General features: G+C 36.8%; 1 protein-coding gene across 1 annotated transcript in view; it reads right to left on the reverse strand.

Annotated features, from left to right (window-relative positions):
* Window positions 1–14,266, reverse strand: part of LOC150089752 (succinate dehydrogenase [ubiquinone] iron-sulfur subunit, mitochondrial-like) — a 162,109-nt gene that overhangs the window by 16,944 nt on the left and 130,899 nt on the right. Inside the window, exon 8 of the mRNA XM_090368781.1 lies at window positions 8,286–8,510. Coding sequence (XP_090224907.1) covers window positions 8,286–8,510 — 225 coding nt within the window. The remainder of the gene's footprint in view (window positions 1–8,285; window positions 8,511–14,266) is intronic.

Genomic DNA, 14,266 nt, shown 5'->3' on the forward strand with positions numbered 1-14,266 from the left:
TGGGTAATTTAGTGTTTAAAATTTCGTAAGAGCTATTTTGATGGAACCATTCTATAGCTAGGGCTTTGTACTGGAATATCTTATAATTCGATTTAAGTTTAATCAGTGTAATTGCATTATCTATTAATGGATCATGATTAAAAGAGTGTACATGCTGACTGAGTTCAGTTCCTGGTTGGTCTGATTTGAAAATATTATAATGATAGTATGCTCTCGTTTAGCTGTTCTGGAAGTTCCATATTTTGTGGTGGTGCTACCTATGTAGCATGTGTTACATCCAGATTGGCATTTTATAAGGTATATTATATTGTTTATGTCTTGGATATTGTATTTATATGTTTCTCTGTATTTGCTGAAAAAAGTACTTAGTTTATTATATGATGAAAAAAAATCAGTGTAATGTTTATACCTCTAAAAATATTCCGGAGCTGAGGTGCAAGTTGGCTATGATACGGAAGTGTGACTATTGTATTTTGTGTATGATCAGTACTAATGTTATCAATGCAAGGATTATTAATTTTTTCTTTTACAGCTAATATGGTTTCTTGAATTAACTGTTTCATTATAATAGTTTCAAATCATACCAATCAGGAACTGAACTCAGTCAGCACGTACACTCTTTTAATCATGATCCATTAATAGATAATGCAATTACACTAATTAAACTTAAATCAAATTATAAGATATTCCAGTACAAAGCCCTAGCTATAGAATGGTTCTGACAAAATAGATCTTATGAAATTTTAAACACTAAATTACCCACGAATCTATCACCAATATGGCAGCTCACACGAATCAAATTTTCACGTGTTTAACATGATGCATCCTGGGTACCACGATACTATAAATCAACACTTACAACTCATGTCATTCACCAACTGATGACGACAACATCGAAAGCTTCTCGTCCAGCTCTTGGTTTTTCAACATGCGAATCTTCCTCATATAATTTTATAAATGAAAACCAGGAAAAAGATGGTTCACTCCCTCTTCCTAGAGACATGTTTTTAAACTAATTAATCAATTAATATAATTGAAAACTTTTTCAAATCAAAATCAATTAATATAATTGAAAACATAAATCTCATTCTGAAGGACACACAACATGGTTTTTGTTAAGGGAAATTCATTTTAACTAACCTAGTAACTATTCTGACTATTTTCCTAGTGGAAACTATTTTGACACAAGTTACTCATGAGCTGGATATAGGGAACAATTTCGACACATGATAGGTTATTATATAAGCTGGAACATTTTGGGATTACTGGAAAGAATCTAAGATGGATCGCAGGGTAGCTGCAGGACAGAAGGAAGAGGGTTGTGATTAATGGATATTCCTCAGACTGGGTATCAATCTGAAGAATGACATCAGAAGAGGGATCTACCGAGGATTAGTTCTGGGACCACAGTTGTTTCTGATTTTCATAAACAATGTCTACGAAGGGATAGAGGGTGGGATATCAAAATTTACACACAATGTAAAGATTGGGAGAGTCGTTAATAATCACTGCCAAGCAGCACTCTTTCAGGATAACCTGAATGGACTTTGAAAATGGTCTGAAAAGTTGCAGATAGGTTTTAATGCAATCAAATGCAAGGTCTTAGACTTAAGGAATAGCGACCACAAAATAACTTACACTTTTGGTGGGACTGAATTTAAAACAGTAGAAGACGAAAGGGATCAGGGAGTTATGATACAGGCAGATATGATATTCTCTGAGCAGTGTAAGCAAGCAATCAAGAAAGCCATACTGTGCCCATACTTGGACACAGTATTCCAAAAGGCACTGAGCTTCTTGAAAGGGTCCAAAAACAGGCAACTGTATGAGGAAAGACTTCAATTATGGGGCTACAGAGCTTGGCAACCAGGTACTTTAGAGAGGGACCTAAAAGCAATTGAGGTTTAAAAGACTCTGAGAGTAAAATTAATAAAGGCAAATTTTCACTGTTAAAGAATTGCAGAAGTAGGGACCATAAATTCAAATTACAGGGGAATAGGTTTAAACTGGATTATTAGCATTAGCAGTGGCAAATGATGTGAGAAGTAATCATAGAAGCTTATACAGCATCTGACAAAAAAAAGAAAAAAAAAATTTCACCTATTCATTCCCTCCAATAGTTTGTCTAGTTTTTCCTTGAATTTATTTAAGCTATCAACTTTCACAACAGATGGAAGTTTGTTCTAGCAATCGACCACTTTCTGGCTAAAAGCAAATTTCTGCACATTATTCTGTAACTGTCTTTCCTCAATTTGAATTTGTGTCCCCTTGTGTGTGGTCTGAGCAAGAAGAAGCATCCCATCAGCATTGAGCTTGCACAATCCATTCAAAGCCTTAAACACCTCAGTCAGATCACCTCACAGGTGTCTAGTCTATAGATGCCACAATTTATAGAATTGAATCCTTTCTTGGTAAGAGCACCCATTTGTTCCCCTCACCAATCTCATTGCCCTTCTCTATACTTATTCCAATAGCTCCACATCTTTCCTAAAATGAGGCCTCAAGACCTGTAGGCAGTACTCAACATGTGGCCTAACCATTGCCCTTATATAATGGGATAATCACCTCCTTATCCCTGACAGCAAAATTCCTGTATATCATTGACAAAGTCCCTTGAGCTGCCCTAGCAGCCTGGCTGCACCGCCCAGAGAACTCCATATCCAACTTCTTGCAAGCAGCCTGTCTACACGGCTCAGAGAACTCCATATCCGACTTCTAGTCAGTGTGACCAGACTAACCGGCTGGGTCAGTCTAGTCACACTGACCCAGCCGGTCAAGATGAGGCTTTTGCAATTACTAATGACCATGCACAGATTGTTCATTTACCTACAAGAATACCGGACAGTCCTAACCATACAGCCAACATGCTTGATCTTTTTCTCACAAACAACCCTTCTAAGTACACGGTCAAAGTGAGTGGTCCTTTAGGAACCTCAGATCAAAACTTGGTGATTGTCTCTTCTCCAATGGAGCCTTTATCTCATGGCTATTACCAACCTTGTGTTGCTTGGCATTACAAGAATGCAAAATGGAATGACCTGCGAGATTTCTTTTCTTCTTTTCCTTGGTTGGATTACTGTTTCAAAACTTCTGATGTCAACGTTTGCTCAGATCGTGTCAGTGAAATTATTCTTGTAGGGCACCTCCGTAACCAGGTGGGAAGGAGCAGCAGTGCATAGCACACGCTTCTTGATTAGACCGGGATTCGAGCCCGTCACCACCAAATACGGAGGATGCGGAAAGGTCAAGGAATGACCATTGCATATCATGGACCATTGCATATGGCCTTAGTTGCTAATGCTCCTAAAAATCAAATAATATTCTTAGAGGAATGGAATCTTTTATTCCACACTCCACTTTAAAATCTTGTCCTTTATCTAAACCTTGGTTTTCCAATAAATGTGCTAAGGCTGTTCAAAAGAAAAATGTTGCATATCATAATTGACTTGTTTCCAATTCTTCAGTTTCATTTTCTGTCTACACCAAAGGTTGCAACAATTGTAAAGCAGTTATTAATCAGTTCAAACTAGATTTTGAACAGGCTAAGAGTAGAAAACTTGCTTCTTGCCCTAATGGTAGCCGAGCATTCCGGTCTCTTGCCAAAACTATTGTTCGCAACTTTTGCCCATCTCTGTTCCCACCTCTGTCAAAACCAGTTCTGTTGTCACTTCAGCCAAGGATAAAGCTGACCTGCTAGCATCCCATTTTTCTTCCAACTCATGTATTAATGATCTTGGTAAAACACCTCCCACCATTCCCAACACACTCCATTCAATGCCTCCTGTGGTCTTCATTCAAAAGGATGTCGGAAGGATTTTGACGAATCCTGATGCTAAGAAAGGTACAGGTCTTGATGGTATTTCTCCACTTGTTCTCAAAACCTGTGCTCCTGAACTTATTTCTGTTCTTTGCCGTCTTTTTTCACTTTCTTATTCCAAAGGTGTTTTTCCTTCTGCTTGGAAATTTGCTCATGTCCGTCCAGTTCCTAAACAGGGTGACAAATCCCTCCAATCCAATTATTGTCCCATTGCAATTACTTCTACTCTTTCTAAAGTAATGGAGAAATCAATTAACCGTCAACTCTTAAGCTACCTAGAAACCTTCTGTCCGATCAACGATTGCCAGTGTGGATTCCGTCAGTTGTTATTTGTTTTTTTAGGAGCATTAGCAACTAAGGCCATATTGCTCCGGGAATATGCGGTGGTCATTCCCTGACCTTTCCGCATCTTCCGTATTTGGTGGTGACGGGCTCGAACCCCGGTCTAATCAAGAAGCGTGTGCTACACACTGCTGCTCCTTCCCACCTGGCTACAGAGGTGCCAGATTTGATGATCTATCAAACTTTTTCAAGTAGAGATAGGGACGTGATAATCCCATTATATAAGGCTTTTGTTAGACCACACTTGGAATACTGTGTTCAAGTATGGAGACTGCACCTAAAGAAAGACATCGAGCTTCTTGAAAGGGTGCAAAGACGGGTAACTCGCCTGGTGAGATCGGCAAAAGGGCGTCCTTATGAAGAAAGACTTCGAATATGTGGGTTGTAGAGTTTGGAAACTAGACACCTTAGAGGAGATTTGATTGAGATGTTTAAAGCTCTGAGAGGCATCAGTAAAATGAATGAGGGTGAAATTTTCAAGATTCTAAATGATGCTAGAGCTAGGGGACATAAATTCAAGTTACGGGGAGGGGGGGGATATTTAGATTGGACTGCAGGAAGTTTCATTTTAGCCAGCAAGTTATAAATTACTGGAATAAGTTGCCTACGTGGGTGGTAGAGGCTGACAGTTTGGGAAAATTCAAAGTTCATCTGGATAGTACCTTAGGGTGAGGGAAACACACAGGTTTAATTTCCTTTTCTCTTATTAATTATTTATCATTGTTTTATTCGGGGGTTTTTTTTTTTTTTTTTTTTTGGCTGGTGCAGCATAAGCCATAGGCTTTCTTTCGCCATGCGGCCATTACTAATACTAACTGTTTTTTGTAATTGATTATCCAGTTTTCTCTCTGATCGCTCACTGAGGGTGATGGTAGATGGCTCTCTGTCTTCTAACTTACCCACTAATGCTGGCGTCCCCCAAAGTTCAGTTTTTTCCCCCCATTCTTTTCCTCTTGTATATTAATGACATTCCATTGACTGGAAATCCTATCCATAGTTTGCTGATGATAGCACATTGCATTCCACTTTCCATTTTGAGAAACCTTGCCCTGCTCAATCAGCTTCAACTTCTCAAATATTCACTACCAATTCCTTAAAATTCCGATCTCCAGGTATTTCTCCAGTGGGGTAAAGACAACTTAGTTGATTTCAATCCTTCTAAAACTCAGTCTTGTCTTATATGTAACAAAAAAGATTCTTCTGCTCCTATGCTTATGTTTGGTGACACTCCAATTTCTAGGCAAAATGATATATCTCTTTTGGGGATTACCCTGACTTCTAATCTCTCTCTCTTGGCACAAGCACATTACAAATATTGCTTCCTCTGCATCTAAAAACTTGGTTTTCTCTTTCGCTCTCAGTGTTACTTTTCTTTCAAGCAGCTGTTCACTCTACAAATCTCAAATCCGCCCTACTATGGAATATTGTTCCCACATCTGGGGCGGTGCCCCCAAAACCTCTCTCAGGCTTCTAGATTCCATTCAGAAGAGGGCAGTTAGGTTAATTAATGACTCCTCTCTAACAGAGTCTCTCCACTCGCTGTCTCATAGACTTACTGTTTCTGCTGCATGTCTTTTCTACAATACTTCCATGGGCACCGTTCTTCTGAATTAGCTTCTATTATTCCCGCTCTCTCTCTTTCAAAACAGTCCCGAACACGTGCCGCCACCAGCCAACATCCGTTTACTGTCCAACTTTAAACTCCAGAATCAACTTTTCATCTTCCTCGTTTATTTATTCAACTGTTGTTTTCTGGAACAACCTTCCTTTGTACGTATTTCCTGAAAATTACAGTCTACAGAAGTTCAAGTCTAATATCAACAAAAATCTTCTTTCATCTTCTCAACCTCCAACCCAAGCACGGTACCAAGTACTATAGGTTCTAATACCTCTCGTGTTTCGGGTTTTCATTTAAAAAAAAAAAAAAAAAAAAATCTGAAAATGGTGAGTACAGTATATACAGAAAGGAAAGATAGGACAGGAGGGAGAAGATAAAGGACCTATGCTCTTGGGCTAAGAAATACATAAAAATCTAAGGCTCAACGTTACTCTGGCTATCCGCATCACCTGGTTGATGTGGATAGCCAGAGAAATGTTGAGTCAGTCTGGTCTGACATATGCAATAGGAAAATAAAAATAAGTTTTCTCCAGTTCTTATCAGAATAGGCACTGGAAAAACATCATATAGGATTGTTATAAGCCAAATGACTGTGACATGTGTATAATGAACAAGTACACAGCAAAAAAAGGCCCATTAAATCAGAATGTCTTGTAATTGTAATTTTAATTTTCCAGATATTGACTGCAGCTTGTGGGTTAGTCATTCGCACAGTACATTAGGGAGTCAACAAAAGAAAGAAAAATAATTTTTATCTGATTATGAGCATTAAGAATCTCAGATAAAGTACCCAGTAGGTGGCAATGATCATAATCTCCTGACGTGGGATTTACTTAAAGATATAGCTATTGTCAAGGATAAAGGGAAGAGATTTTGTAAAGATGACTACAGTGGTCTTAGCCAGCTGTTAAATTCTTTTCATTGGAACCAAGTGATGATGAAAACTGCAAACTAACTGGGCAGTTTTTTTTTTTTTTGAAGTAATCAAGAAGCTACTAAGCTTTTTATATTAAGAGATATTCAAGTTTTAGACCTAAATGGATGTCAGATGAATAATGGACTAGTGGTAGAGAAGAAAAAATGTATGGGATTATTATAAATTAGCAGGGGGGGCATGGAATTGTACAGCAAGTAGAAACTAGTCTGCAACAGTTCACTAAGGGGTGGGCATATAGGCATGGTAAGGCAGATTATGAGAAATCCTTGGTTAAGAATGCAAATAAAAGTGGCAGAGTACATTACTTTGTTAATATTAGAAGGAAAGGGATGGACTACATTGGTCTACTATTGGCATAACTATTGATAAAAGTATTCAGGATAATCAAACTGAATAAATATTTTGCATATACAATCATGCATGAAGATACTTTTAAGGGTGGGAATACTAGCCATATATCATGTTATAACTGGGAGCTAAAAATCCCATTTATAATTGGAATTTTTTGAAAACTGAAAAGAAAATGAAACTTATATATTGTATATAAACTAAAAGTAAATATGGCACTATGGGCTGTTGGACACTATCCAATCTGGAGAGCCAGCAGCATCACTGTAAGGTCCTCTCACCATAAGTTCCCACATCAAGGAGGGCAATAATATTAAAAACTGAAAGGAAGACAAATGCAAGAGAGAATTCACTTAAAAGGCTTAGCATTATGATTTATAACACAGTGATGAGGATATTTCTCCACTTCAACCCATGGTAACATTGTAGAAAGGTGTCTAGGAAGAGGACAACTCAGCTCATTAGAGTTTAGAAAGAATAGTTGGTATTTTATTGTTGCCGGCATGGTGTAGTTGTATACACTTAAAGAGAAAATTATTTCTCAAAATGTCAACAAATTTTATAATCAGTAATGTCAGTTTAATATTTTCCTATGCTAGAATGTCTAACTGGATAAAAATGTTTTCATATATAAACAAAACTAACAAAACTTTTGCTGTAATAATACAAAATAATACACTTTAACTATTTTTGTTTTGAAACAGTCTAGACAGAGATAAGTGACATGCATTTTTAATATGACACTGGCTGTTACTACTGTCTTAGCCATCTCTTTTACACTGGATAAAATTCAATTGTTGTTCCTGTATATTATAAATGAAACAATCTGTTTCATTAAATTAACATATTGGATGTGTATTCTTCTGACACTGTGTTGAAGTTCTGAATGTTTTCTGGAAAATTTAAGTTTGGTACAAGGCATCTCTCATGCTGCCCAGAGTTATCATAATTCTAAAAGATCGCATTAAATTTCAATATCAGAAAAAAAAAAAAAAAAATCATCTTAATCTCAAATAGAGCAATGTGTTTGTTTTAATGTTTATTTCACATACCAATGACTCAGCATGGCTAAAAATCTTATAAGTAACACTTTCTTGATACTGTAAACATATTCAAAACTGAAATTTATGTTGACAACTTTGTCAAGCTGCTAAGATTTTCAAGCCAATACAAATATCACATACTAATTAATTTTATCAAATAAAAGATAACAAATTACATACCTTGGGACAAGTCTTTGTGCAGTTCATAATAGTATGACATCTATATACAGAGAAAGGATCTTTTAACCTATCTAATCTTTCATCTGTAGCCTGATCACGGGAATCAATTACCCAACGATAAGCTTGCATAAGTACAGCAGGTCCCAAGTAACGATCACCATTCCACCAGTAGCTGGGACATGATGTAGAGCAACATGCACATAAGATGCATTCATAAAGACCATCCTGCATATATGTAGAAAAATAAACATATGACAGTTTTAAATTAAAAAATTTTCTAAATACTACCTCTTCTATTTAATGATTTAACTGTATATTTTTACTCTTTACAGGCAGTCATTTTCATTACATTGGGCTTTTTATATAATTTGTATTCAGATGCCATGTAGATTTTGGATTTATAGCAGAAATATGCCTTATCTCGATGGTTTATCCTTTTTTTTTGTTTGTTTGCTGTATATTGAGTTAGATTTTCTGTTACATGATTTGGCTTTTAAGTTCTGCCAACTTCTAGAGTACTGCATTCAGTTCAGGTATTAGCTTTTGCAACTTTACATTCTGCTGCATGTGAATTTATTTAGATCTCCTACTGATATTTTATTTTTAGGTCTCCTGTCATTTGCTAGCATATTCTGCCATCATCTCTGCTTTTATATTTAACCAATTAACAGGTAGTAATATTAGTATTAGCTATATGGTGCAAAGAAGTAATAGGCTTATGCTGCACCAGTCAAAAAAATTAAAAAAATAAATAAATAAAAATAATAAAAAATACATAAAACAAAATACCAATTGACTGCTTCCTCAGGTAGGTGTCTATTTAACTGACCGCTGAATTTCTAAAAGCTTCAACCAACCACAAAGACAACTTAAAGTAATTAACTCTGACCTAGTTCTATAATCATTTATAACACTGAAAATTTCATCCTCATTCATTTTACTTTCACCTCTCAGTTTTATACACCTCAATAAAGTTTAAGGTGCTTAGTTTACAAGCTCTTAGCCCAATCAAAATCTTTCCACATATGGATATCCTTTGGCCAATCTCAACAAGCAAGCTGCCTGTCTTTGAACCATCTCAAAAGGTTCAATGTCTTCTCCTTTTTTTAGGTGCAGTCCCTATACTTGAATGCAGAATTTCAGGTGTAGTCTTATAATTGCCTTGTACTGTGAGATTATGATCTCCCTATCTCTACAATCAAATGTTCAATAAATCATCGATAGGCCACCATGTGCTCATGGCCACCATGAGCTCTATGTTGCTCAGAGAACTTCACGTCTGACTGGATTGTTAACTCCAAAATTCCTTTTTTACTCTATTACCTTTAATTCAACTCCACCAAATGGATAAGTTATTTTGGGATTGTTATTCCCCAAGTGTAAGACCTTACATTTTGCTATATTAAAACATAGTTGCCACTTTTCTGACCATCACCGAAATCTATCTAAGTTGTCCTAAGAAGCACTGCTTGACTGTGATCAATAATTATTCTACAAATCTTGACATCATGCTTCTGTCCCTTCACTTATGTCATTTAAGAAATATCAATAAATGACAGTGGTCCCAGTACCAATCTTTGGGGAACCCCACTGATTTTAGGAAGAACATCCCCTTATCTGGGTTTCTAAGGTTGAGAAAGAATGTACTGTGTAGCAATTTCACATGGCAGTATCGGGGATAATTGGAGTGAACCAGAGCTGAAGGCTGTGTTACACCAGAAAATAGCCTCAGTAAAAAAAAAAAAAAAAAAAAACTTGTATGAAGCATACTCTGATCATATAAAAAAAAATTTTTATTAAAAAGTTTTTATAAAAGTTTTAAAAAAAGTAAATTTCTGCTCACAGTTATTACAATGGGAAGTGACCCCTAAGGAGACCTCAAAGAATATTCCCTGTGAGGAGGGGAAGGGAGCACAACACACTATGATTAATTGAAAACAAAGAACTAAGCTTGTTATGAACTGTAAAGGAATTACAGAATGGGTATCAATTTTGGCCTTCCTCAACAAAGGTTAGAAGCTTAAGAAATACTGTTATAAAGGTTCTTAACAGAGGTTGCATAATGTCAACAAAATAAAACAGATATTTACAATTCCCAAATCTACTGATGCAATGACAAGAATGAGTGGCATTTCTTCCTGAGTAATTTTCCAGCTAAAGGCTAAAATCACAGTTGAAAGCACAGTACCCAAGCAAGTAATGGCTAGCACCCCAAAGTAGAAAAGAGGAGAAGAGAAAAATATGATCATCTTATCTACCACACAAAGAACAGTTCATAATCTTTTTAAAAAATGATATTCCAAAAGACAGCATTATATTAGAAGTTACCAATGAAGATGATTTGCCCAATTTTTCACAAGCAGCTCTGTGCAATGTTCTGTTTTAAATGTCATCTTCAAATTCAGTGAGAGAAAATATGAAGCAATGCCAACTGAATTTTAGGATGTATAACATCCATACTACAATCAGTTTTGTCAGCAGTATAATTTCTGTAATATTTCATTAATTTAAATTTTGCAATATACTGTAAGTTTAAATTTGTAAAGCTTAATATTCCGATAGCCTTTGTTATCAATATTTTGACGAGAACTTTGTATCTTTCCAAGCAACATTTGGTAGCTGAAATTTAACTTCTTTGGTGGTTAAAAGTTTTGTCAACGGTTTAATTTCTGTAATATTTTGTTAACATATTTTTTGTAATATACTGTAAATTTAAATTTTGTAATCTTTCTAAAGTTCAAATTTTACTTAAATAATGAGTGCTACAAGATCCACTTACAATACAAAGTCCAAGAACAGAGGTATGAGTTGCAACTCCATTGTTTGTATACCTGTGACCTGTATTCTAAGACTGGTCTAGTAGACAGACCCTAACTCAACTCACGATTCTTTTCTTTGCACCCGATGTAAGGAGTGTACGATCTCAAATTAGAACCTGATGCATTACAAAAAAAATTTGAGCCACTGAAGAAACGAGGGCTTGCAATAGAAACAAATGAAACTGGGAATTCATCAGGGATTCAAGTATCCCGTGACCTGTCAAGTGGTGTACCCTGATTCAGATCCGAGAAAAGAATAATCAAATGCAGACTGTTCTGGTCAAAGGTGTTCTAGTTTTATTGGGAGACTGTTGTCAGGGAAATGGGTAACATTTTTTGTAATAAAGGTAGGTGGTCCAGCACTAGAGTATGTTTTCCAGGAACAACAATTGATAATGTTACCAACAGATTGTCAGATTTTAAGGAACCTAAAGAGAGCATTATAGGAAGTAACGATATTAAATGTACATGACCCTGATCATCTGTTGGATTTTTTTTTTTTTTTTTTTTTTTTTTATGTGAACCCCAAACACGAGAGGTATTAGAACCTATAGTACTTAGTACCGTGCTTGGGTTGGAGGTTAAGAAGACGAAAGAAGATATTTGTTGACACTGGACTTGAACTTCTGTAGATTGTAATATTCAGGAAATACGTATGAAGGAAGGTTGTTCCAGAAAACGGCAGTTGAATGAATAAATGAGGAAGATGAAAAGTTGGTTCTGTGGGTTTGAAGTTGGACAGTAAATGGATGTTGGCTGGTGGCGGCACGTGTTCGGACTGTTTTGAAAGAGAGAGCGGGAATTATAGAAGCCAATTCAGAAGAACAGTGCCCATGGAAGTATCTGTAGAAGAGGCATGCAGCAGAAACAGTGCATCTATGAGACAGCGAGTGGAGAGACTCTGTTAGAGATGAATCATTAATTAACCTAACTGCCCTCTTCTGAATGGAATCAAGAAGCCTGAGTGAGGTTTTGGGGGCACCACCCCAGATGTGGGAACAATATTCCATGGCAGGGCGGATTTGCGATTTATACAGAGTGAGCAGCTGTTTGGAAGAAAAGTAACGCCGAGAGCGAAAGAGAAAACCAAGTTTTTTAGATGCAGAGGAAGCAATATTTGTAATGTGCTTGTGCCAAGAGAGATTAGAAGTCAGGGTAATCCCCAAAAGAGATATCCTTTTGCCTAGAAATCGGAGTGTCACTAAAGATAAGCATAGGAGCAGAAGAATTCTTTTGGCGAGATATAAGACAAGACTGAGTTTTAGAAGGGTTGAAATCAACTAAGTTGTCTTTGCCCCAATGGAGAATTACCTGAAGATCGGCATTTAAGGAATTGGTAGCAGATTTTCGAGAAGTTGAAGCTGATTGAGCAGGACAAGATTTCTCAAAATGGAAAGTGGAATGCAATGTGCTATCATCGGCAAAACTATGGATAGGATTTCCAGTCAATGGAAGAAGATCATTGATATATAAGAGGAAAAGAGTGGGGGAAAGAACCGAACCTTGGGGGACACCGGCATTAGTGGAGAAGTTAGAAGACAGAGAGCCATCTACCATCACCCTCAGTGAGTGATCAGAGAGAAAACTGGATAACCAATTACTAAAAACAGTTGGCAAACCATAAGATGGAAGCTTGTTTAGAAGACCTTTATGCCAAACACGATCAAAAGCCTTTAAGATGTCAAGAGCAACTACTTGTGTTTCACCGAACCTTTCCACTGAATTAGTCCATAAATGGGTAACATAAGCCAGAATATCACCAGTGAATCGACACTGACGCAATCCATACTGGCGATCGTTGATCAGACGAAAGGTTTCTAGCTAGTTTAAGAGTTGGCAGTTAATTGATTTCTCCATTACTTTAGAAAGAGTAGAAGTAATTGCAATGGGACGATAACTGGATGGGAGGGATTTGTCACCCTTTTTAGGAACTGGCTGGATATGAGCAAATTTCCAAGCAGAAGGAAAACCACCTTTGGAATAAGAAAGTGAAAAAAGGCGGCAAAGAATAGGAGTAAGTTCAGGAGCACAGGTTTTGAGAACAAGTGGAGAAATACCATCAGGACCTGGAGCTTTCTTAGCATTAAGATTCATCAAAATCCTTCTGATATCCTTTTGACGGAAGACCACAGGAGGCATTGAATGGAGCGTGTTGTGAATGGTGGGAGGTGTTTTACCAAGATCATTAATACATGAGCTGGAAGAAAAATGGGATGCTAGGGATGCTATCCTTGGCTGAAGTGACAACAGAACCATCTGGTTTGGACAGAGGTGGGAGCAGAGATGGGCAAAAAAGTTTCAGCCGATAGCTTTGGCAAGAGACAAGAATGCTCGCCTACCACTAGAGCAAGAAACAAGTTTTCTACTCTTAGCCTGTTCAAACTCTAGTTTGGACTGATTAGTAACTGCTTTACAATTGTTGCGAGCTTTGGTGTAGGCAGAAAATGAAACTGAAGAATTAGAAACAAGCCAATTACGATATGCAACATTCTTCTCTTGGACAGCCTTAGCACATTTATTGGAAAACCAAGGTTTAGATAAAGGACAAGATTTTAAAGTGGAGTGTGGGATAAGGGATTCCATTTCTGCAAGAATAATTTCACTGACACGATCTGAGGAAACGTTGACATCAGAAGTTTTGAAACAGTAATCCGACCAAGGAAAAGAAGAAAAGAAGTCTCGCAGGTCATCCCATTTTGCATTCTTGTAATGCCAAACAACACGAGGTTGGGAATAGCCATGAGATAAAGGTTCCAATGGAGAAGAGACAATCACCAAGTTTGATCTGAAGTGCCTAAAGGACCTCTCACTTCGACCGTGTACTTAGAAGTGTTGTTTGTGAGAAAAAGATCAAGCATATTGGCTGTATGATTAGGATTGTCCGGTATTCTTGTAGGTAAACGAACTATCTGTGCTAGGTCATTAGTAACTTCTATTCCTTCTATTCTACATATTTCCATAGTATTCACTTCATTTGGCTCATTTAATGTAATACAAGAGTTAATCTAGCATAAAATAATAAATACATTAAGTTAACTTTTTTATTAATTAGAATTCATCTGGATAAATAATTGTGATAATAAACAGCTTTTCTTTTTGCTTAAAGATGGCAAATTGAAGGAATGCATCTTTATAAAGAGAGAGAGAGAGAGAGAGAGAGAG

The sequence above is a fragment of the Mastigoproctus giganteus genome, chromosome 2 (assembly GCF_048544385.1).
Source record: "Mastigoproctus giganteus isolate SK-2022 chromosome 2, ASM4854438v1, whole genome shotgun sequence".
Classification (NCBI taxonomy): Eukaryota; Metazoa; Arthropoda; class Arachnida; order Uropygi; family Thelyphonidae; genus Mastigoproctus; species Mastigoproctus giganteus.